The sequence below is a fragment of the Drosophila pseudoobscura genome, chromosome 5 (genome assembly GCF_009870125.1).
Source record: "Drosophila pseudoobscura strain MV-25-SWS-2005 chromosome 5, UCI_Dpse_MV25, whole genome shotgun sequence".
NCBI lineage: Eukaryota > Metazoa > Arthropoda > Insecta > Diptera > Drosophilidae > Drosophila > Drosophila pseudoobscura.
This window is the reverse complement of record NC_046682.1, coordinates 719,910-743,434: the sequence shown is the minus strand read 5'-3', so window position 1 is coordinate 743,434 and position 23,525 is coordinate 719,910. Positions and strand designations below refer to the sequence as shown.

The window sequence follows — 23,525 nt, the reverse complement described above, 5'->3', positions numbered from 1 at the left end:
TTTTGCCTTTGTAGTGATTAGAAAATATAAATACATTAATGGAATTAAAGTTCGAGTTTAATATAACAAATAAAGTACAAATCAACGTACATACATATATGTATGTATAAACAAATTTATAATAATAAGACAGGTTAGACTACCGGCACAGATCTCAGCTCTCGTTAGTGTTTTGTGTTTCCGCTCTATGACGAACATATGTACATATATATTTATATACATCAGTACATTCATAGACCGGTTCGGTTCCTTTTGAATAATAGAACAATGGATAACAAAAATTTAAGTAAATTCTTTAATAGTTTTATGCAAAAGATATTTTTTATGCAATCTTTGACTTGTTATTGTTATCGGAACTATACAATTTTCTCTCCCATCACTAGAAGTAGAACATCAATGAACGCAAGAAACAAATAATTAGTTTTCCTACGTTTTGATTTGGAGGCGGCATCGTTTGTAAAAATAAAAATTAAACTGTTTTTTTTTTGTTTAGACTAGTGACAATTATTATTTTTAAATAAATAATTGCTCCGCTCACATGTATTTGCATACACAACTAAAAATATGTATATGTATATTCATCAAGTTACATATGTATGGATTTGTTCTTTCAGGCACAATGAGACTATTGTTTTAATAATTCAACTTTTTTTGGACCATCGAAGTTCGATTAGAATTACATACATATGTACATACATATATGAAAATATGTCTTCGGTAGCAATGAAATATCACGTACATGTACATGTATACATATATGTATGTGCATACGTTTGCATATTGGGTCCTAAGGTGCATTGCGAGCTTTTGGTCAAAATCAATATGCCGATTCGAGAATAGAATACATGGCGATAAAATTACTAACCAAGCTTAAGATATAAACAAAACCTTCTACATCCAACTAGAAAAGTTTTATATTTTCGACCTCGCATATGTACATATGGATGTTCTGCAAGCTTACATGCATAAACACGTGTATTATATGTACATATGTTCCTTTGATAGCTGGTTTCCAGGCACTAGGAAAATATAAATCAATATTCAAGTCCCAGAAAACTTTTAAATAAAAATAAACCGGTGCAGATTTCACATCAATTTAAAATACACTGGTTCTTATACATATACATACATATGTACATCTAAGAAATGTATCATCTATAATTAAAAAGTATTAACTGTGCAATGCTTGTGCGTATTGCTACATATATAAAGTAATATCTCTGAATAGCACATATTATATATGAATATATTGAATATTTAATGTATCAAATTTACCACTGAAGCGACAGGTGTCTTAGAGCAATGTTGATCCATTACTGAAAAACGGCACCGCATCATGTCAGAATAGCTACAATTCGGTTCATAGTAATGCACATCCATACATATGTATGTATGCATGTGCATACTGCCCAAGAGTTGATATTCGGGAGCAAGTTTATGTATCCTGATTCTTGCACGGGAGCTTTTTGATTGAGCTTAATTTTAAGACGCCCCGCCCCCAATAAGGATGCCACATGGATATCTGTGAGGACATTAAATAAAACTTGTTGCGATTCATCTAATTTTTTAAATTTTGTTTACCACAAGGGTTTTTATCAATGAACATACATATGTATGTATGTATATAAATATACGGTATTTTAGGCCTTTAATCATGTTTAAGAATATTCCATCGTGAGTTTAATTTGTGTACAAAAGTACATATTTAAAGATGTTGCTATACACACACACACAAACCAGTGTATATAAGGCTGTTTCCTTGTGACAAATGTCCATATTGCTTGCGCATGAATATTCCAAATTTTCCAACCTCCGTTGCATTTATATTTCTAAGCAATTCTATTTATTACATTTTGTTCTATACAGGCCTGTGCCAGGTTTAAATAAACATATTTTAAATTGAACTCACTGGCATACATATGTATGAAATATGCAATTAATTTACATATATGTACGAGTATACATACATACGTACATAGATACATAAGTATCCTTTAAAATATAGGGGCGAGGCAACTAAAGTTGTGTCAACCGAATTGTAACTTGGTGGACAAACACGGTTATATACGTTTCACATGTATACCATAAATATATATAAATATATTTATATTTTAGCCTAAAATAAAACATATAAATATATGTACCTACATATTTGCATATGGTTATATTTTTGAATTTGAGATGTCTTATATATATATGTCGGTAGATGAGAATAAAGCACATAAAAATGTGTGTGTGTATAAATGTATGTACACATGTTCAAATCTGTATAAATATTATATTTAAAATATACCTTATAAATGAACGTTATGATGTATTAATTTGGTTCACTAAAAACAATGTATTACGAATACATATATTAGTGAATCGGGGAATCAGAAAATGTTAATTATGACAATAGTTAAATGTCAATACGAAAAATAAAAGTTCCGATATGCGAACATACATATGTATGTCTATGTATAAGTTTGTATGATATAGCGAACTGAGAACACACGACGAGTAAAAATAGATATAGAAATTTAAAGAACGTCCGTTTGCTTGAAATTCGAATTCAATACTGAATGACGAGACTTTACAGTCTCGTTTGGTTCGATTAAAGTAGAAGTGCCGAGCAGAAAAGCTTCGTGCTGAATTTTTTCCCTGACTTTCGTGTAGCAAAATTAAGACTTACGGCCACGAAGGCCATATTTGCTGCAGACATACAATGCTAGGAGTATGCGCAGTGATGTTTCCATATTCCAAACTTTCTTTACGTCGAATGCAGTCGCTTGGTTCTAACAAATTCAAATTGGTGTCGAAAGCTATTTTTTTGACCAGACAGAAACAAGACGTGGGCCGGTAAAGCCTCTTTATCGGGATAAAATTAAAACAGGAATTTTGATTAAGATGGATAGATAATATATTTGTATTAACGAGAACTCATTAAAAATGCCAAAACAAATTTTGTGATATTTTTTTTTTTTAAAACAATAATTGCGGTATTAATTTTTATATACATATTTGGTAGTTGGTACTGACTGGTGTCACAGCTTTCAAACGAAATAATTTGAAATGAACTGGAATGTTATGGTACTTAGTCAGCATATATGCGAGCTTATGATATATGTAATTTATACAATATTTTTTATATGTAATCATCTATCGCTGTTCGCAAAAGGGAAAAATTGATTTTTTGGCAAAAATAAATTCGTACAAATCGATCGATGGGAGATTGGGAGATTTAAAAATGTGTTATGTGTTTGATTTTATCTGTTTCCATTTTTCTTTACATTTTTTACATCTGTCTCTTTTTTTCTATTCTCACACCAACATAGCGTTTTATCCCACTCCTTCAAAATTGTGGATCCCACGGATTTTTGTCCTTTGTGTGTGGGCAGAAGGCGCCGGGGCGAAATTTTTAAATACAATACAATACAATAAAATTAAAAGACCAAGCGACGCGATGGTCATACGCGCGGAACCCAGATCCCAAATATCGATATCAGATTGAAGGGAGCAGACGCAAAACGCGCGTCGGTTAAACTGCGGTGGAAAACCAAACCAAGTTGTGGAATTGGCGCCAAAGTTAGTGTGGAAATGCGAAATTTCCCAAAAAACATTTGGCAGCCCCGATACAAAATCCTAACACATTCTTGCAATAGGCAAGTGTGCTCAAATCTATTGCATCAAGCAAAAACGCAAGAAAAGATCCGGACTTACTTCCGACTTACACATATACACAATCAATATATTCAGCAAAAGAAGTTAGACACTAGACAAAGTAAGAAACGTTTGAAACTTGATTGAAAAGTTGGTATAGAATCAGATAAGGCTAAAATCGTGTATTCATATTTTATCGGGTTGAAAATGATACCTTCATTCAAGAAAATATAAAATACCAAAAAAAATAAATACATATATATGTTTGCTATGCCCATTAACGCAAGATAATTGTTTAAAAGAAAACTTTAATTTTAGAATCACAATTGAACTATTTTACCTTTTTTTTTAAGTTAAATTTTTGTTACAGGGATCGGACGCATAAAAATTAAACTTCAGCACGTTTCCCTTCTTTCGTAAACGGATTAGGTTTGAATCGGAAAAATTGATTGGAAAAGTAAAATATTTGTGTTTTTTTTAGCCACTCAGGTCAGAAACTGAAATAGCGTAGACAGAGCGTAATGAATCTGCTAATATCTGATAGCGCCGTAATGCTTCCCTCCCCACCTTCACTTAACATACAAATATTCGTTTTAGTTTAGTAAAAAAAGGCATCGAACTTAAGATATTGTTATATTTATTTAAATAATTGCACATGGACAAAGTTGCGGCGGGTTTAATTAGTAGGTACATATATACGCCTTTATGAATAAGTACGAATATTTTTGGCTTTATAGCTTTGCGATACAATAATAACGAATAAGTAATGCGCATGGAATGTAATAAAATTCGACTATTTGTGTATCAGTGCATAAGACATATTTCTCTAGACTTAATGGTCCGTTGTCATCCGATTGGTTAAAACTTGGACACGTTGTGCATTGCAGCTCTTACAAAGGATATGATCATCTAAGGGGTAGCATCCCCGACCATCAGCTTCGGATGATAATAAGAGCCCACAGTCCTTTTTGAATATACACACTATTAATATTTCATTACGAGTATGCATCATTAAAACATTTCACCTCGCATTTATAGCATTCCAAGTGAAAACTACGGTCCAGAGCCACCACTCGTACAGTTTCTTCTTGCCCTGGGTCAGGCATAATTGGTTCCTTGCAAACGCAGCAACGCGGTGCAAATTTTCTATATTTAGCAATAAAATAAAGAATCAGTAATGAGAAGTGCCCTTAAATCATATCTCATACTTATGGAAATCGGTAATGCAATAATTTTGATTAGTGGCATCAACGGTGAACAATAAACCATCCAAACTTTTCCCACATACAACACATGTAAAGCATTGCGGATGGTACGGCTTTCCTGTAGCTCTGAGAATTCTCTCCAAAATTGGCTTCATGCAAACTGAACATTTCTCAAGAGTTTGCAAATAGTCATACTCGCAGTATGGTTTACCCTCCAGGGCATAAAATGGTTTACCCTGCAGGTTTATTTGACAGTTTGTGCATGTGAAACAGGATATATGGTAAATTTGCTCCATTGCCGTGCAACCACTGCTTTCTCCTAACACTCGCTCATTGCATTTAACGCACCGACCTAGGTGCAGAATCAATAGTTATTATTTTATTAGTTTAAAATAAGTATTTGAACATTTTTGACGTACCATAATTTTCAAATTCATGTGTTTGGTGAGTGGGATTGACAGCACAGTGTCCTAAACCCCCATCATTCTTATTTTTATTTTGATAAGTATTTTGGTCTTCGTAACCTTCAGCCAGAGCACCGCCTCTGATATATAGCCCATTGTGCGAATCAATTGCTATCAAAGAATTGACATCACCGGATCTACTCGCAATATTGTTATCATTAACGTATGTGTCATACATATTATAACTTGCACGGGACAGCAAATCTCCAGGTGAACGAGGATTTATAGGCTCATATATTGAATCATATGTCGATGAACTCTGCAAAAAAACAAAATATATTATACATTTATTTAGACCTATTTGGGCTGAAAGTCCCAACTGTTATTGCTCAAACATCAAAACAGATCTATTACACAGCCACCCACCTAAGACTCCGATGACAAAGCTTTTCCGTCTCTCGAAAGTCGATAGGGAATGGTGCTTAACATGAACATGTCGTCGGGCATTTCGTGGCCACTGCAAACTGATTTCTTACTTTTGGCTATAAAAATGATGCGATCTGATTCAGATTCGGCAAACTGGTAGATATAGTTAATCTTTATGATTGTGCGTTTTTAGTTTTCTTGTGTCTTTAATAGTGTGGATGCCACAGATTTGTGTCAGATATCAGAGAGGTCCGGATACAAAGTGTCGTTGCTCTAGCTCTTATAGTCTCTGAGCACTAGGCGCTCATATGGATGGACAGACAGACAGGTCTCAATCGACTCGGCTATTGATGCTGATCAAGAATATTATATGCATATAAATTATGGGGCCGGAAACACTTCCTTCTGGACGTCACAAACATCCACTTTCACTACAAATCTAGTATACCCCTATACTCATTTTGAGTATCGGGTATAAAAATGTGTTCGCCAACGTACGCGAAATAGAAATCTACTTTGGCTTAATCTAGCAAAATGGTAAAATCTGTGAAAGGAAGATTAATGTAGGTTTCTACCGAGGTTTCTACACACAAAATTGTCTCTATTGTTACTTGTAGGCGAATACCAGGCTCGCTCAGAGCCCGCCACACTTAGGTCGGTTTCGGCCCGTTATGATACCGCTTGGGATCATTTCCTTCCTGCGATGTGGGACTTCATGTCAGCAATTGTGCCAACCAGATGCTCTTACAAAGTAAGCGATCTTCCTGGGACATAGTGTAGACATCTCCGAAATGTCAGTTAGAAAGGCTGAGCCTAAGTGTTGTAGCCTTCTTCTGCTGAGAGCTGGACAGGGGCAGAACAGGTGTTTTACTGTCTCCTCCTCTTCATCGCCTCTGCAGCTGTGGAAATCATTGTGAAATAATTAAAATCATTATGTGGGGAACCTAGCCTGTTAGCGTGGGCCAATGTCCCGTGAGGGAACGTACGACTGCGCTGCAACTTTTCCTGCCTAGTTTGCATAGCTCAGAGGTGCGCTTCCTGTCTATGGTCGACCATGTTAACCGAGTTATGCGACATCGTGGCATTATTTGCCACATATCGTCAGTCAGTCGCTTGTATTTCTCTTTTATGATAAGCTTGGAAGCTTATCTTGGAGAAAGGGGGTTGTCGTGCCAGATGTAGTGGCTAACTCGTCCGTTATATTTTGTTATATTTTGTTCACTAGTTCATTTTTGCTTACTTGTTCGCTAATCAAAGTTCTCAAAAGGGCATTTTGCGATCTGGAAGTTGTTGCTCATAATTACTTCACACTGTCTGTATTACCGGCAAAGCTGCTTACTCTTTTAAAAATTCAGTATTTTTTTATACCCGATACTCAAAATGAGTATTGGGGTATATTAGATTTGTGGTAAAAGTCTATGTGTGTAACGTCCAGAAGGAATCGTTTCCGACCCCATAAAGTATATATATTCTTGATCAGCATCAATAGCCGAGTCGATTGAGCCCTGTCTGTCTGTCTGTCTGTCCGTCTGTCCGTCCGTCCGTCCGTCCGTCTGTCCGTCCCCTTCAGCGCCTAATGCTCAAAGACTATAAGAGCTAGAGCAACGATGTTTTGGATCCAGACTTCTGTGATATGTCACTGCTACAAAAATATTTCAAAACTTTGCCCCGCCCACTTCCGCCCCCACAAAGGGAAAAAATCTGTGGCATCCACAATCTCGACGATACGAAAAAACTAAAAACGCAGAATCGTCGAAGATGACTATATCTTACAGAGTGCAAAATCTGAACCAGATCGTATAATTATTATAGCCAGAATCACGAAAACAATTTCACTCTTTCTCGCTCTGTCTCACTCTAACACACAGGTTTAATGGTCGGTTTTGCCAATTGCAAAATATGAGTTCAAGGATCTCAGAACCCATAAGAGCTAGAGCAACCAAATTTGGTATTCACACTCCTGTGATATCGGACCTTGACCGTTTTGTGTCAAAATTTCGCGCACCCCCTTCCGCCCCCACAAAGGACGAAAATCTGGGGCAACCACAAATCTCAGAGACTTTAAGGCTAGAGTAACCAAATTTGGTATCCGCACTTCTGTTAGATCCCACTATAAAACGTACATCTCAGAATTTCGCCCCACCCCCTTCCGCCCCCACAAAGGACGAGAATCTGTTGCATCCACAATATTGCAGATTCGAGAAAACTAAAAACGCAGAATCATAGAGAATGACCATATCTATCAGATTGCTGAGTCTGGATCAGATCGGATCATTTTATATAGTTAATAGGAACAAATCAATTTGCACTAGCTACGCAGCGCCCGACGTCACGCACAGACTGATTTTCTGTCTCTCTCGCACGCACTCTTTGTCGTGTCGTTTAATATTAGCGCCGTCTGCCGGAGGAGAGCCATACTGACTTAGTATCGGGTATAACTGTAGAGTTGCGGTGTCCGCAGCAACTCACAACGTTCCACCTCGTTTTTTATTTGTGTGCGAAGACAACTGGTATGAAGGCACACTAAAAAACATTAATTTGAAATATTGCACAGAAATTTCTTTGCAGCCAACAAAAGAAACAAATATTTGTTAAACATTTGCTAATCATAAGAGATTATTATTATAATGTATTTATGTATGCAGATTCTTGATCAGTATCAATAGCCGAGTCGATATAGCGATGTCGGACGGCCTGACCGACAGCGTCTAGATCTCAGAGACCATAAGAGGACAACAGCCGCCCCACAGTGGTCGACTTTGCAATTTGGCAGACAATAAACAAATTAATATTTATTTCCCGCTGATAATTATTCCGATTTTTATATATTTTTCCCTTTGATAGTCAAACCTCAAACGAGGGTAAATACCAAAATAAAAATGCCGTTTTAAGGTTTGTTGTTCAGCTAAGTCAATCTTAATGTTTTGCGTTTTGTATTGAAATAACTGTTTAACTTGATCATACTTGGTATGTATTAAAATAAAAGACATGTGTGTATATTAGTGGTAAATCGTTGTAGAACTTAAAATTTCCTATGGAGAGCTTTTACTTACATACCAGAGACCTTCGTGGAATAGAACTTTTGACATCCGTCCCCATCCGCCTTCTACCTTTTTTTTGTTTGAAAATAGTCATTGTGAATCGTCCGTGTTACAATGAACTACGACATGAATGATTTCATAGGTACAAAACCACGGTCGAGAATCACGCTTTTCTCAATATGGCACAATGGCACTGTGCAAAAAAAAGTTTAAGTGTCAAAAGTTGAAAAGTCATCAGTATTAACTGATTAATTAAAATTAATTAAAAACAACGAACAATTTTTGAAAGAAACACTAATATTAACTCAAACAGCAGCAAGTATTTCTCGGCGCCCAGAAAAACTATTCTCTGACTGCAGAAATCAACCAAACTCCTTGCGAAGAATTGTTGATGCATGGTAAACTGCATGGATCAAAATTGTTTCCATGTTACGTTTTATCTAAAAGGCATACAAATTTCTGAAACTTGAGCAGTAGTCAATTTACAATCATTGGTTGACCACACTCTTGTGGAGAATTTGATGCAGCATTAGAGCTCAAAATTCAGCCCTACATTGAAAGACTAATTTAAATTTGGCTGTGATGGGAGCAGTGGCCATTTAAATTACCGTCAGCGCTTTAGTGATCCTGAGATTTAAATGGTTGATAAAATGGTTCCATTTACCTTATTCCACTGTAAATACTAGATACTAATGCAGTAATTTGGCAAAATTTCATCAATTTGGCTTAGTCCGCACATAAGTTGCAAATATAAAGCAGAAAATTCAACAGATTCCTTTAATGTTTTTCAAATAAATCATGAATTTTATTTGATAATGATTGATGGAAAGGTCTTAAGCTCGAGTGAAAAATCATCTTCGTAGGTCGGAGGAATTTGCAATGCAATTCCATCAATATTAAAAAATGTGGAACTAGTTAAAAACTACATATGTAGATCCGCTGTTTTGAGTGCATCATTCATATATCACATCGGCTTCCAATAAAAAAGTGACAGGTTCGGACGGAATGTAGAAATATATTTTATAATTTACATTAATAATAAAATCATAGATTAGCAACTGTTTTGAAATTTTGTGTATGTTAAAATTATCAGTCATTAAAAAGAGTGAACAAAATGATACGAATGCTTGTGTAATTAACCTCGGCCGTTCACTCAAATGTCGCCAGGGAAACATTATAAATTTGTTGCAACAAACCTACAGACCGCAGAGTCTAAGCTAATTTCAGACGGCCAACGGGTTCGTTTCAAGGTCAATAAGGAACAATACCTTGAAAACACAAAATAGGCAGATTTGTGGCATTACATTCTTTTTCATAACATATTGTAAAAATTGGACCACCGGATAATTAGACGGCATATGGCAGCGTAACAAGATGAGATTGAAAACATCCACCACCAGGCCATTGTGAATTGTTTATTTATACATTTACCTTAAGCATTGCGTTATGTTGCACCGAATATTGACTTGAACAGTTTTTTGTAGCACTGATGAATGTTTTGGGCGGTGGCAGAAGTTTTAAATTATTTTCCACCAGGTCCATTGGCTTGTTGAACAAATTCGTAGCACGTCTTAGCTCGCTATATGAAGAGCTAACAGCACTTACAGGGCTAGGTGGCGGCATATCTTCTTCTCTTTCCTTCTCTGACAATGAGTTAGTACAGACGGAAAGCATTCTAGGTAAAGAACGCAACGATGACACAATATCATTAGTGTTTGCATCTGAAAGGTTAAATTCAGTAAGTACTGTCATTCAGAAGGGCAAGTGAATTTTACCTGTTGAATGTACATTGGAGTAAAGTGTGGAGGGTTCGGTAGACGTGCGCCCAAATATTGACGGTATATTTTCTGTTTGTAGGGTACTATCAGACGGGGTTTTTATATTGCTGTAGATTATACTGTTGCCCAAAGAGTTAGATGACAACTTTGGAACATTTATGTTAGATTTTGCCGATTGCATTTGCAGTCCTAAGAGGCCTTTTTTTTCCATTTGAAGCTTGTGATACGCCAGAGCCTCTAATTGCTGTTCCAAAACAGCCGGATTGTCCAAAGTTGATTTACTATTACTGGGTTTTCCGGAAACTTCACAGTCAAAGTTTTGGTGCTTACGAAAAAGAACGGACGCGCCAAATGGTTTCTCCGAACCAAGTAGGGGCTGTGAATAAAGCGGTTCCCGTGAACAAGTAACTTGCTTACTTAATGGAACCTTTAATTTGTTTAAGAAGCAAATTACTTTAGAAATAAATACAAGTTGGCAGTCATATTAGTGCATAATATAAATACAAAATAAAAGCTAGTTGGAACGTTTTTTTCGAGCCTCATACACTATATACATACATATGCATTTATTTATGTATGAATTGAAAAATTAAATTCAAAATACGTTAATATTCCAGAAGAAACGTAAGAACGGAAGACAAAAAAGGCCGAGATCGTGGTCCATAGAACGGAAATTATCGCAGGAACAAGGCATATAAAAAATATTGGACTAGACTAGACCTTTGAGACAGATTTGTTAAACTTTAACGAGTCGGCACAGAGGGGCAAGGGCTAATACGAAGGCACATCCTACGAGCTGTCCCACAATTCTCGTTTCCCAGTTGGAGCGAATATCGAAGAACGTTGTGGATGTAACCGAGCTGTTACTAAGTTTGGACACAGGTGCATCTCATTCTGTAATCAAGAGAATGGTGGTGAAGAAGTGGTGGAGAAGCACGAACAGCAGATGCAGCAAGTGGAGTATCAACTATCTGAGGTTAGACAATTGACGAACCAATAGAATCAATAAGTCTGACGACCAACAAACAACTCGAACAGGACAAATCCTCTATGGAAGAGCGGGTGGCCGTCCCAGCTCAAGGAAAGCAGCCAACTCAATGCCCAAAAGAATCTCCAGCTGAGCGAATCATTCGCATTACTGAGGAAAAGCCACTTGACCGTCGAGCAATAGGAACAGAAACTGCCAGATGTCCAAGTGCATTCGGAATGAAGCAAAAATGCCCAACAGACTATCGAAGACGAACTGAAGCGCCTGCAACAGCAGATGGCTGACTCCGATGAGGAGGGCAGCATACAGTTTGCCAAGCTGGAGGAGAAGATTGCTGAACTGATTGTCCAGACAAGAAAAACTGCAGCAGCTCTCGTCTCCAGCCAGGCGAAAGTGGAGTGAAAGAATCTATCGTGGACGTTGACATGCAATGACTGCATCTTTCAAGAGGCGATGCAATTACTGCACCGTCAAGTGGCCCGTGTGACACCAGCAGAAGGCTGTTACGCGAGCATGCAGGAAAGAAAGCTGTTAGACTAATATTCGAGGAAGATTAGCACTAAAGTTCCTAAGAGAACTAGGCATGCATTCAAAATATAAAAATCATAAAAAAAATACCACTACAATTACTAATTACTAATTACTAGAAAGGTGTGTAAGGATTAGTAATTTAATAAGAGGAAGAGAATTTGAGGTGGATATGATATGGTAGAGGGAATTATAGTCCGAGCATACGACCCTAAACGGTTTATGCAAGGAATAATTCGATATACAATGTGGAAGGAACAACGATATAAAATTTCTAGTAAGTCTAATATGAATCATGAAGTTTATGCGGCACAATAGATCAGGGCTGTCTATGTCACCCCTGATCAAGTTGTGCATAAAAATCACACCAAGCATTTTTCTACGGTTAACTAAGGATGGGAGGTTTACTAACACACCTTTATTCCAGTTAAGGCCACGCAGAGCAAAGAGTAAAAAGTTTTTCTGTACTGATTCTATACGGTCCTGGTGTACTTTGTACTGAGTATACCATACACAGGAGCCGTATTCTAAGATCGGATGAACAACCGAGGTATAGAGAGTCTTTGTTATATAGGGGTCGTCAAATTCCTTTGGCCACCTCTTTATAAACCCAAGCACGCCCATGGCCTTATTTACCATGGTAGAAATGTGTTCGGAAAACTTTAACTTTGCATTTCGAGGCATTAAGATGTAACAAGTTTGCACAACACCATGACTGAAAGTTATTGAGATCGGATTGCAAGCGAGAATGAAATGAAATGTCCTTATACTGGACACAGTGTTTAACATCATCCGCATACATTAGTACTCGAGAATATGTCAATACCGAAGGCAAGTCATTAATAAAGAATGAGAAGAGTAAGGGGCCTAGATGGCTGCCCTGTGGTACTCCCAAAGAAACCTTGACTGGTGAAGAGAGCGAGTTTTTGAAGAGGACTCTTAGAGACCTGGAACAAAGGTAGCTAGAAATCCATCTCAGGAGGTTGGGCGGAAACCCTAAAAGGTCTAGTTTATGCGCTTGAAGGGAATGGTTTACAGAGTCGAATGCTTTACAAAAGTCGGTGTAAATGACATCCGTCTGTAAGTTACCTTGTAAGGAACCTTTAACAATGAAAGAGGTAAACTCTAACAAATTCGTGGTGGTTGATCGCCGCCTTATAAATCCATGCTGAGTGGGAGATATAAGTGACTTGGAGAGATGTTGCAAGTGCGGAGTTAATACCTTCTCAAACATTTTGGGGATAGCGGATAACTTTGCTATAACTATAGTTTTTTACGTCAGACTTGCTACCTTTTTTATGGAAAGGAATTATAAACGATTCCTTCCAGATGGGGGAAGCAAGAAGAATCGATGGACAGGGTGAATAGTTTAAGCAAGGGTCCACACAGAGCCTCGGCGCAGTACCTGAGTACACAACCTGGAACCCTGTCTGGACCCGGTGAAAACACCGGCTTAACTAGTCAAAGATCATGATGTAAAGAACATTCATTTAACCGTATGGGTCGGATGACCAGAGTAGCTTTCCCTTAGAATAGGCGGTGTGGAAAAATTGGGCAAAAAGATCCGCAATTGCCTGATTATCATTTGCCGGCGTATTACAAAATGATAGCGAGGATTGTTGTGCGGTCGTTCTACGCTTACTGTTTACGAAGCAGTAAAACTGTTTAGGGTCCTGAGAAAAACGTATCCTGCGTCGAGATAGGGAGTTCTTATAGCATTGTGCATTAAGAACTGAAAAGTTTGACCGAGCTATTTCATAGCGAGAGGAGAGTGAGAAGTAGGAGAACCAACTTCCTTTTTTAGGCTGGATAACTCTTTGGTAAACCCAGGGGCTTTTCCAGATCTAATCGGACAAGAAATGTGCCAAGAGCATTGCAAAAAATGTTTGTGCCTTTTATGACATCAGTGCACAAGTACAAAGCGGACCAATCAAAATCCCTAATTAGATTATTAAGCCCCAAGGAATTTTTCACATGGTTGACTTGAGACAGGGACAGGTCAAGCAAGCCGTCAACAAAGTCATGTCGTGACATGGGCACTAGGATACTAGACTCGTTTACCGAAGACCAAACAGTTCCTGGCAAGTTGAAGTCACCTAGAACTATCATATGATCTTTATCTGATAGCGAGGAAGAAACAACGGTTAATGCGGACAAGTGCGGCTCATAAATTGAAATATCCGAAGAAGGTGGGATATATGAGCAAGTAATGAATATAGCGAAAGCGGGAAGAATCAGTTTTATACACAGGAATTCCAGTTCCTGTTGAACTTGGACTGTGAAGTGTTCCGACGTGAAGTAAGAGTCCAGTGCAATTAAAATCCAGTGCACGTCGAGACGAACGGTCCTTTGTAAAAGTTGTGGACCGACCTGCCAAAACCTCGGAGCTAAGAATGTCCGGCTTTAACCAGGTTTCAGTAAACACAATAACGTGGGAAGCAATAGCAACACTATCCCGGAAAAGAATGCTGAGCTTACTACGCAAGCCTCTTACATTCTGATAGGTTACTAAACGAGAAGTTAGTTTTTTGGAAAGCAAGACGGGAAGTTGAGGAAGAGGAAGTTGAGGTTGAGGGTGGCACACTGGAAAGATTTGGAAAGGATATGGGGCGCCTATTCTTCTTCTTAGCCTTAAGCTCCTTCACCACCAAATGCTTCGGCCAAAATTTGGTGTCAAATTGAGTTGGGGAGATGCTTATCTTAAACGAGGCTATCTCCCTGGCATAAGAGAAGTTAAATTTCTCCACCTTTAAACCCACGGCTTTTATTTTGCTTTGAATAAAAGCAATTACATCATTAGATGTGAGGTCAGGGGCCAGCCGTGAAACAAAAACATGTCGTTTTTGTGGGACTCATACCAGTGGTTTAGTCACCACAGGCCCAGTAGCCTCGGAGACTCATTCAGCAGTTGCAGACTGCCAAATTGAGACTCCATGGCTAGGAGCCGATCGTATTGCTTTTGCTAAAGCCAACGGTCAGCTCCTTAAAGCCCTCCCGCGTCTGCCCCATAAAAGCCACCATGTCATTCTCACCGCACGGCATGCCTCGCAACTGTAATGCAACCCATTACGTTTGGCTATAGCATCACTCACGACGCCAGAAAATCCAGCGCATTTTGCGTGCACTACGCTGTCGCAGAGCCAGCAGGGGACATTCGGCTGATCGTAGGTGATCTGCTTCTTAAAGGTTTTTTTGGCGCAGACCACAGCGTATTCCATTTTTATTATTTATTTATTAACTAAAGAAAATTGGCGAAAAAAATAAAATTTCCAAAAGAAATTGGTATTAGACCAATGTGCCAGACAACGCTCAAAGCGGAATTGGTAAACAAAAGAGAGCAGAGTGGAGAGCGGTTATAGCGAGAGGTACTAAGCCGAGAGAGCTATTGCTCAGAAAGTTTAAAGGGCAAGAGAGAAAGAACAGTTATTGAAGCGAGAGAGTGGTAAAACAACAAAAGCTACAAGACGAGAGACGAGAGCTGTAATGCAATGTAATGTACTCACGGCAACAACACAAACACAACAAGCCAACGCCGAAAAATTGTAAGTTCAATAAATAATAATTCAACACAAATCAAAATGGCATGCACTCGCGGAATAGAATAGATTTCCAGATAGGAGGTTGGATTAGGAAGGTGTTTAAAACAAAAACGCGTCTGATCTACGACGAAGAACGAACGATTCTTGAATAGAATGGAACCACAAATGCGGCACTTGAGAAGATCAACAAGTAGTATGCAGAATCTCGAATAGAGTTGGAGGAACGACTCCAACAAATCTCAGAGCAGCTCCAGAACTCTTTGAGGAACCCTCACATCAAAATGACCAAATTCAGCGATCAAATGACAAGCAGCCAGAAGGAGCTGACCAGCAAAGCCGATACCTGAGTCCAGGAGCACTGTTGCCATTTTAGCTTATTTTAATCTAGATTTGGCATATTTTAAAATAAAATATAAAATCTAGCTTATTTCAAATTTCATTTCATTTCATTACTTTGGGTTGAACAAATATAGCACAAAACAGCTTTTGTTTTTTGCTTGTATTGTAATATTTGTTGTAACCATATTTTTTGGTCGTATTTTGTCATATAATAAAATTTTTTGAATAAATGTATGTTCATTTTTCGATGATAAATTTCAGTCACACTACAGTATTGCCTCCGAATTAACTCACAACGTTCCCCCTCGTTTTTATTTTTGACTGTGGTATAAGTTGCTCTAACAGTTACAGCAAACAACATAATTAGTATGAGTGATATAATTTTATAATCAAAAATACAAAATACAATCTTAAAAGAAAACTACAGGTTTTCACATTTATAGGCTATTCACACTAACGACCATCCACCATCCATTTCGGGGATTTAGGTAAGGTTTTGCCGTTCCGAAAATTTCCCAGTTAGTCCGCCATCCATTTTGGATGTTCTTAAACGTCACAATGATTGTGATAAAATAAACAAAAAACGAGGGGGAACGTTGTGAGTTTCTGCGGACACCGCAACTCTACAGTTATACCCGATACTAAGTCAGTATGGGTCTCCTCCGGCAGACGCCGCTAATATTAAACGACACGACAAAGAGTGCGTGCGAGAGAGACAGAAAATCAGTCTGAGCGTGACGTCGGCGCTGTGTAGCCAGTGCACATTGATTTGTTCCTTTTGGCTATAAAAATGATCTGATCTGATCCAGATTCAGCAATCTGATAGATATGGTCAATATCTATGATTCTGCGTTTTTAGTTTTCTCGAATCTGCAATATTGTGGATTCAACAGATTTTCGTCCTTTGTGGGGGCCGACATCTTAGTGACATCTTAAAGGAGTGTGTGTACCAAATTTGGTTACTCTAGCCTTAATAGTCTCTGAGATTTGTGGATGCCTCAGATGTTCGTCCTTTGGGGGGCGGAAGGGGGTGTGGCGAAATGTTGACACAAAATGGTCAAGGTCCGATATCACAGGAGTGTGGATACCAAATTTGGTTGTTCTGGCTCTTATAGGATCTGAGATCCTTGAACTCATATTTTGCAATTGGCGAAAAATACCATGAAACCTGTGTGTTAGAGAAACAGAGCGAGAAAGAATGAAATTGTTTTATTGATTCTGGCTATGATAATTATACGAAGTGGTTCAGATTTTACACTCTAGAACATATAGTCATCCTCTATGATTCTGCGTTTTTAGTTTTCTCGTATCGTCGAAATTGTGAATGCCACAGATTTTCGCCCTTTGTGGGGGCGGAAGTGGGCGGGGCAAAGTTTTGAAATATTCTTGTAGCAGTGACATATCACAGAAGTCTGGATCCAAAACATCGTTACTCTAGCTCTTATAGTCTTTGAGCACTAGGCGCTGAAGGGGACGGACAGACGGACGGACAGACAGACATGGCTCAATCGACTCGGCTATTGATGCTGATCAAGAATATATATACTTTATGAGGTCGGAAACGATTCCTTCTGGACGTTACATTTTGAGTATCGGGTATAACAACAACAATCATGCCCAATGGCTCGGATGCATTCAAGGCTGGCGATGAGATTGAATGCGGCATGGCCGAGTCTGCCAGGCTGCATTTGCAAGTGTGTGGCGAATTAATGGGAGACGACTGCCAACATAGAACAAATATTTGTATGCTCTGTAAATGCTTTATGCTATGCATAATTTATTCTTTAATAATGATTTTTTTCGAACATTATCGAGTTGGATCTGGACGGATCATGTAGCTCCAGCACCTTTTCTGGCAACAAAGGCCCCCGCCAAAGCGAACCAAAAAAGTCGACACTTCTTGGATGACAGAGATCGCCAGAGAGCGATTCGAAGAGCAGGACCTTCGCAGGAAGAAGAACGCAAAAACAATTCCACAATGACTTATTGGAAGTGCTGAGAAATTTAAATAAATAAGTTTGAAACTTTCATTTTGGTCTAAACAATATTTTGCGATTGCAGATCGTATCTGTCCTGATGACTGATTAAAATCACCAGAGCTGTTGCTGCTATCGGGCTGTTCGCATATTTTGCTGTTGAAACACGGCCGAAATAATTGCTACATCTTCATCATCCATTATAAGAAAAAAAAAGGTTAAATCTTCCGCCCAAATATAATGTACTTGTTATTGGCATCAGCTGTTTTTGACGGATGGTGGATGGTGAGTGTGAATCGGAGTTTCACATCTGTCAAAAAATCCCACCATTCCCCAGGGATGGGCTCAGTGTGCAGAACCTATTACATTCAAAACTAAGGGAAACCCGATACATAGTGGATATACCCGATATATAGTCAGTATGGCTACATTGAGCGAGAATGTTTGCGGGCGAATTGCAAATGCGAATGAAACTGAAACTGCAAATTGATTTGCTACTTTTGGCTATATAAATGATCCGATCTGATTCAGATTCGGCAAACTCGTAGATATGGTCACTCTTAATGATTATGCGTTTTTAGTTTTCTCGTATCTTTAATAGTGTGGATGCCACAGATTTTTGTCCTTTGTGAGGGTGGAAGGGGGTTGGGCGAAATTTTGAAATACACATGCAACAGTGAGATCTAACAGGAGTGTGGATACCAAATAATAGGGATACCGCTAATAGGGACGGACAGACGGAAACGCTTCCTTCTGGACGTTACACACATCCATTTTCCCCACTAATCTAACATAACCCTATACTCATTTTGGGTATAAAAATGCCAAATGTCTTATAAACAAAGTTTCCACAATTTCTAGTTAAATTTCGAGGAATTTAGGGAGTGGCTAACTGACCCTGACCCCAACTGCCAACTGACCCTACAAAATAGTACGGCTGAGAGACTTGGACTTGTTGGGGACGAACAAGATTAGGCTGAGGGCAGTGTAACGAATGGCGATTAATTAGGCTGCAATAGTCAGCACAAAGTCGAGGAAATGTTGAACATCAAGAGGCAACTTATAACTTACTATAACGGAGGTTTGTTCATCGACCCTCAGCTCCATAATTGAACTTAAACGTAGCCAAGGTCAGTTCCAGAAGAGTCTTGGCAAGCAGGAAGGTACTAGACACCCTAAGCACGACAAGGTTAGTACGGATATTTTGGTTTCCCAGGTTTGCCTGTCTCCCTTAGAACGCTTTAAAGCAATTTGGAGTTTCGAAAACCACAGCAAAGAACGCAATGAAAAACTCAGCCACTACTTACTGCAACTATCATGGTAGGACTGCAGAAGATTAGTGGGATTACTCACAGGTCGGGCAAGAAGATACCGGCGCCCCGGTACTGGTTTCAGTGAAAGATGCCAACAAGAGGACGCCGAAGGAGCTTGCCTTTGCTAAGAATAAAAACAAATCTCCATATGGATAACTAAGGGCCCTACTGGCCTATGCGGGGCCCCTCTGAGGGTCTTCTGGGTTAACCTAACCTTGGGTCAGACAGACAAAACCTATTGGCAACGCGATATGGATTATTTACTAACCATAAACTAGAAAAACTGCGCCTTGTCGATGTTAGAACAGATTGCAAGGTATAATAAGGACAAACATCAAAATATTACGCCCAAAACAATGTTCTCAAAGACCTTAGATTTAACCCTCAGAGCGAAAATTGTACTGTTAACGTATGTAAATGTTAGCAGTAATTATGTATTGGTATTTTGTTGACCATAACTAGTGAGGAAAAAAGTTCCTATACATAGATATGTACGATGCCTATGAAGGTTATGGTTTACAGACATGGCGTCGTTGGCTATATGGTTGTATAAGCAACTGCAAAGTGAGGTATATGTGTAGTTTGATTTCATCAGTAGTGAATGCATACCTGAGGCATCTCATTATGCTTCTTTGGCGGCTTTGGTGGAACAGATGGAGCCATTTTCTTATAGAGAGTATCATCTTGTACAGCATATGGATTTTGCTGTAAATTTCCAACTAATTCTGCGACTTTTCCTTGTCTTACATACTCGACGGCAAACCCTTTCGGCGGCAACGGCTGAACGTTATTCAATACCGACAACTCCCTAAGTTGCAATTCCAAAGATTCCATGCCGACAGACTTAGACTGATGTTAATCTGAGCATAATGTAATAAAAGTAATTAGAATACGTTTATTAAAATTTTTAGTTTTGTCACTATATATATTGGGTATAACAGTAAATTTAAGCTATAGTGGATACGAATCTGGATACAAAATTTCGTTGCCTAGCTCTTATAGTCTCTGAGAACTAGGCGTCAAACAAGACGGATAGACAGACATGGCTCAATTGTCTCGCTTTTGATGCTGATCAAGAATACACGTATATACTTTATGGGGTCGGAAACATAAATCCATCGGGTATAATAAGCTATTCTCGAAGATTTTTTTGTAGTTAGGGAAAATTCTGGGGTTTTGATATAATTTTCTTTGATAAGGAAACCCTTAATTGGATCACACAGTAACAATATAAACGATCCGTAAACCTGATATATATATATATATATATATACATATATATATGTAAATGCTTACCTGTTTACAGGTTGCATTTATCACTTGCATTTATCAGTTGCTATTATCACTTATCTCATGCCCAGAAGTAAATTTAGAAACTTGAAATATAACTTTTTTTAATTTTCCTGGCTTCGATTCTAACAAGCAAAAATAAGCATAAACATATGAACATATGCAGGGCATGCCCTAAGCTGTGAGCCACTTTATGTACATATTACAGCAAAAACGATGTCTATGCGTTGGTATCCATGATACCTGATAGTTATTCCGATTTCAATACAGATAATTCAATTAATAGAAAAGCAGATTGGTCTATTCCAATAATTAACTACATCCTTTCCTTTTGTTGATACATTAGCTGCAGCACACAAAAATATTTTGTACATACATAAATAAAACAAAAATTTAACTCACCACAAACAACAGATTTTAAAAATCAATATTAGTAGTTTAACTGTGGATTATTTTTTTCGAGTATCTTAATCTTAAAAATATGCTGGAGCGTATCTGTTACACTGTTACTGTTGTTGTATATACATACATGTATAGATATATGCATATACACACACACATTTTCAGTCCGTTCGAGTTTAAATATTGGGCCAACTCTGAGTTACGATGGGCAGCAACGAAAGTAAAGTAAAAACTTTTGTTTAATGCGGCGACGAGACATTACATAGATTATATTATTAATATTATTTATTTAATCTGTATTTATTCCATGTGCCTGGCCAGTTCTATATCGGTGATAAGGTATACGGTCTGACCCTCAGAAATATACCGAAATACCTCACAATTTTTAAAATATACCGAAAATTTGCTGACAAATTATTTGCATTCAAGTTGAATCATATTACTCGTTTTTGATATTCGAATGAATATTACTAGATAGCTGGGACCCTCAGCTCTGAGCTCATAATTTTATCCGATTATTATTTATAGTCTAGCACTAGATGACCACTTACCGAGCTCCTCGAACTGTTCGCCTATATGGAAGGACAATTCACGTGAGGGCGGTAGCACCAGCGTGAAATACCGTTGCAGGCTCTCCAGTAGCGCATTCAAAATGGGCAGGGCAAAGGCTCCCGTCTTTCCAGAGCCGGTTTTTGCCAGGCCGATCACATCCTTGCCTTGAAGTGCCACTGGTATCGCCTCTCTTTGGATTTTGGATACTGTCTTCCATTTCTTATGTGTGCTGGCAGTAGAGAATTATGTTAGTGAAATTTTATTAATAGGTTTCTTGGGGTACTTACGTCGTGCTTCTATAGGAGTATAATTTAAAAATAAAATCCTAATTCAAACTTAAATTAAAAAAAAAAAACTTAATTTAAATCTAAATTTACTAGCCTCTCGGCTAATCCTTCTGTTTTTAGAGCTGCTGGGGAGGGATTTGGTAGGGTTGGAGCTGCCTGGGAGGGATCTGGTGGGGTTCGAGCTTCTGAGCAGGGATCTGGTGCGGTTGGAGCCTGGCAATTAACATTTTTGTTTAAATGATTTTTTTACAGCATTGCACTGTTTTATGGGCACAGTTAGCTCCAATCGAGCTTTTGTCCTCCTTGCCCCGTCAGTCGTCTTTTTTCCGCATTCATGGCTTCCTTCATCATGGCTCCATCTGCGTCGTATCTCCGTATACTCTATGTGCGCCGTACACTCTATCTGCGCCGTCAGTTCCATCGCCTCTATCGCCTCCATCGCCAACATTCAAACGGGTGAAGACGGTGTCGATTGTTGGGATTTCATTGACCAACAGAAGGAACCTTTTGTTGAGTAAGGCTGGAACCGAAGCGGAACTGACGGACAGAGGACAGACAGGCTTATAATTAAAGGCGACATTTGTGATTTTTACGAAAGTATGAATTTAACATTGATTGCTTCAAAGAGCAGAACTCATACAGACGAAGTTGAAAAATTGTTCCCCAAGGAGATTAAGGAGAAATGGTTTGCAGGGAATGGCTGTAGTGGAAGCGCAGACAATCTACAATCCTACAATCCTACAATCCTCTACAATCCGACCGACTATCCGGCCTTCTGCTGCGATGCAGAATCTTGCAAGAAATGCGGCACATTTTGCGCCTAGTGCAACACATTAACATACTACATGACTTTCCGTTTCATTTCTAATTTTGATCAAACTTTTGTCTTTCACAGGCAACTTTTCACCCAATGATCGGCGACAAATGCGGCTATAACACATAAGAGGCCAACTATCAAACAAAATATGATTTCATAATTGTAAATTAAAATATATTTCATATAATCCAAGGGGAATATATGTAATTTAATTGTTATACAATTCGGAATAAAGAAATTCTATTTCTATATAGATATGTAAATATAAATTTATCCGGCTGATAAATTGATTCGACGACCCATACCATCTTGTGGAAGTTGACGAGGTCAAGGTCTTCGTGATGGAACAGAGCAGCTCTATCTCCATCTCTTTCTTTCAACTCGCCTTGAAAAAGTGCAACTAAATCTGACTTTCTTCTTCTCAGAAATACGACATCTTCTTCTTCCCGAAATAGAACATGTAAAATTCATTTTACATCTGACGTTTGCTACATGTTAACTACGTCGCGTCGCCAATAAATAAATGCCGCAATTGAAAAACGAGAGCTTCTAATTAAGTTTAAAGCCTTTGCCGACCGATTTGACGCGTATCGTCGAACCCATATTTGTGTGCAAATATATATATATAATTATTTAGCATCTAGAATGTTAAAAAAAATGTTCTTAAAAGGTACAGAATTTGGTAGGTGCACGGGTCTTCCTTCGGGGTCGGTCGTCGTTCGGGGTGGCCGCACGCTGCGGATAGCTGCGTGCTGTCCTGATTATCGTCCGGACGGTGTTGGTCGATGTCGCGGAGGATTAACGGCGCTCCGAGGGGAAGATTTGTTGTGGCGAGTTGTGGCGGAGGTTTAAGTGCGCTCCGTGGAAAAGAAATGTTGCGGCGGTTTAAGTGCGCTACGAGAGAAGGTGGTTTAAGTGCTCTCCGAGAGGGATGGGAGGATCGCTGGGGGTGTTGGTGGTTGCTGCTGATGCTAACCTCTCCACTGGCCGGAGCCGAA

General features: G+C 38.6%; 1 protein-coding gene and 1 long non-coding RNA gene across 7 annotated transcripts; one reads left to right on the top strand and one right to left on the bottom strand.

The window, feature by feature from the left end:
• The first annotated feature begins 4 nt into the window (after positions 1 to 4).
• Positions 5 to 3,933, top strand: LOC117184336 (uncharacterized). The gene is made up of 2 exons (XR_004469619.1): positions 5 to 456; positions 3,318 to 3,933. It is a non-coding gene; the product is annotated as an uncharacterized lncRNA (long non-coding RNA).
• Positions 3,934 to 4,344: 411 nt separating this feature from the next.
• Zyx (lipoma-preferred partner zyxin) lies at positions 4,345 to 21,539 on the bottom strand. Of its 6 annotated transcripts, none has more exons than XM_033381178.1 (8): positions 21,423 to 21,539; positions 19,789 to 20,039; positions 10,494 to 10,923; positions 10,150 to 10,439; positions 5,267 to 5,570; positions 4,851 to 5,199; positions 4,668 to 4,788; positions 4,345 to 4,606 (listed from the first exon to the last, which is right to left on the bottom strand). In XM_033381178.1, exons 2-8 carry the CDS (start codon positions 20,011 to 20,013, stop codon positions 4,475 to 4,477), a joined length of 1,851 nt encoding a protein of 616 aa, XP_033237069.1. In that variant the 5' UTR covers positions 20,014 to 20,039; positions 21,423 to 21,539; the 3' UTR covers positions 4,345 to 4,474. The 6 variants fall into 6 exon arrangements, with proteins under 6 accessions (XP_033237069.1, XP_033237070.1, XP_033237068.1 ...); XM_033381179.1 differs by lacking the exon at positions 21,423 to 21,539 and adding an exon at positions 20,872 to 21,245 and having other exon boundaries at positions 10,494 to 10,872; XM_033381177.1 differs by lacking the exon at positions 21,423 to 21,539 and adding an exon at positions 20,872 to 21,244.
• Positions 21,540 to 23,525: the final 1,986 nt, after the last annotated feature.

Bases quoted from the DNA above. Each gene is read 5' to 3' on its own strand.
- Zyx (XM_033381178.1), bottom strand. From the start codon at position 20,013: ATGGAATCTTTGGAATTGCAACTTAGGGAGTTGTCGGTATTGAATAAC. The intron at 4,789-4,850 runs GTATGAGATATG...TGCTAAATATAG, and splicing joins TGCATTACCGATTTCCATAA to AAAATTTGCACCGCGTTGCT. The intron at 4,607-4,667 runs GTGAAATGTTTT...ATATTCAAAAAG, and splicing joins TGGAATGCTATAAATGCGAG to GACTGTGGGCTCTTATTATC.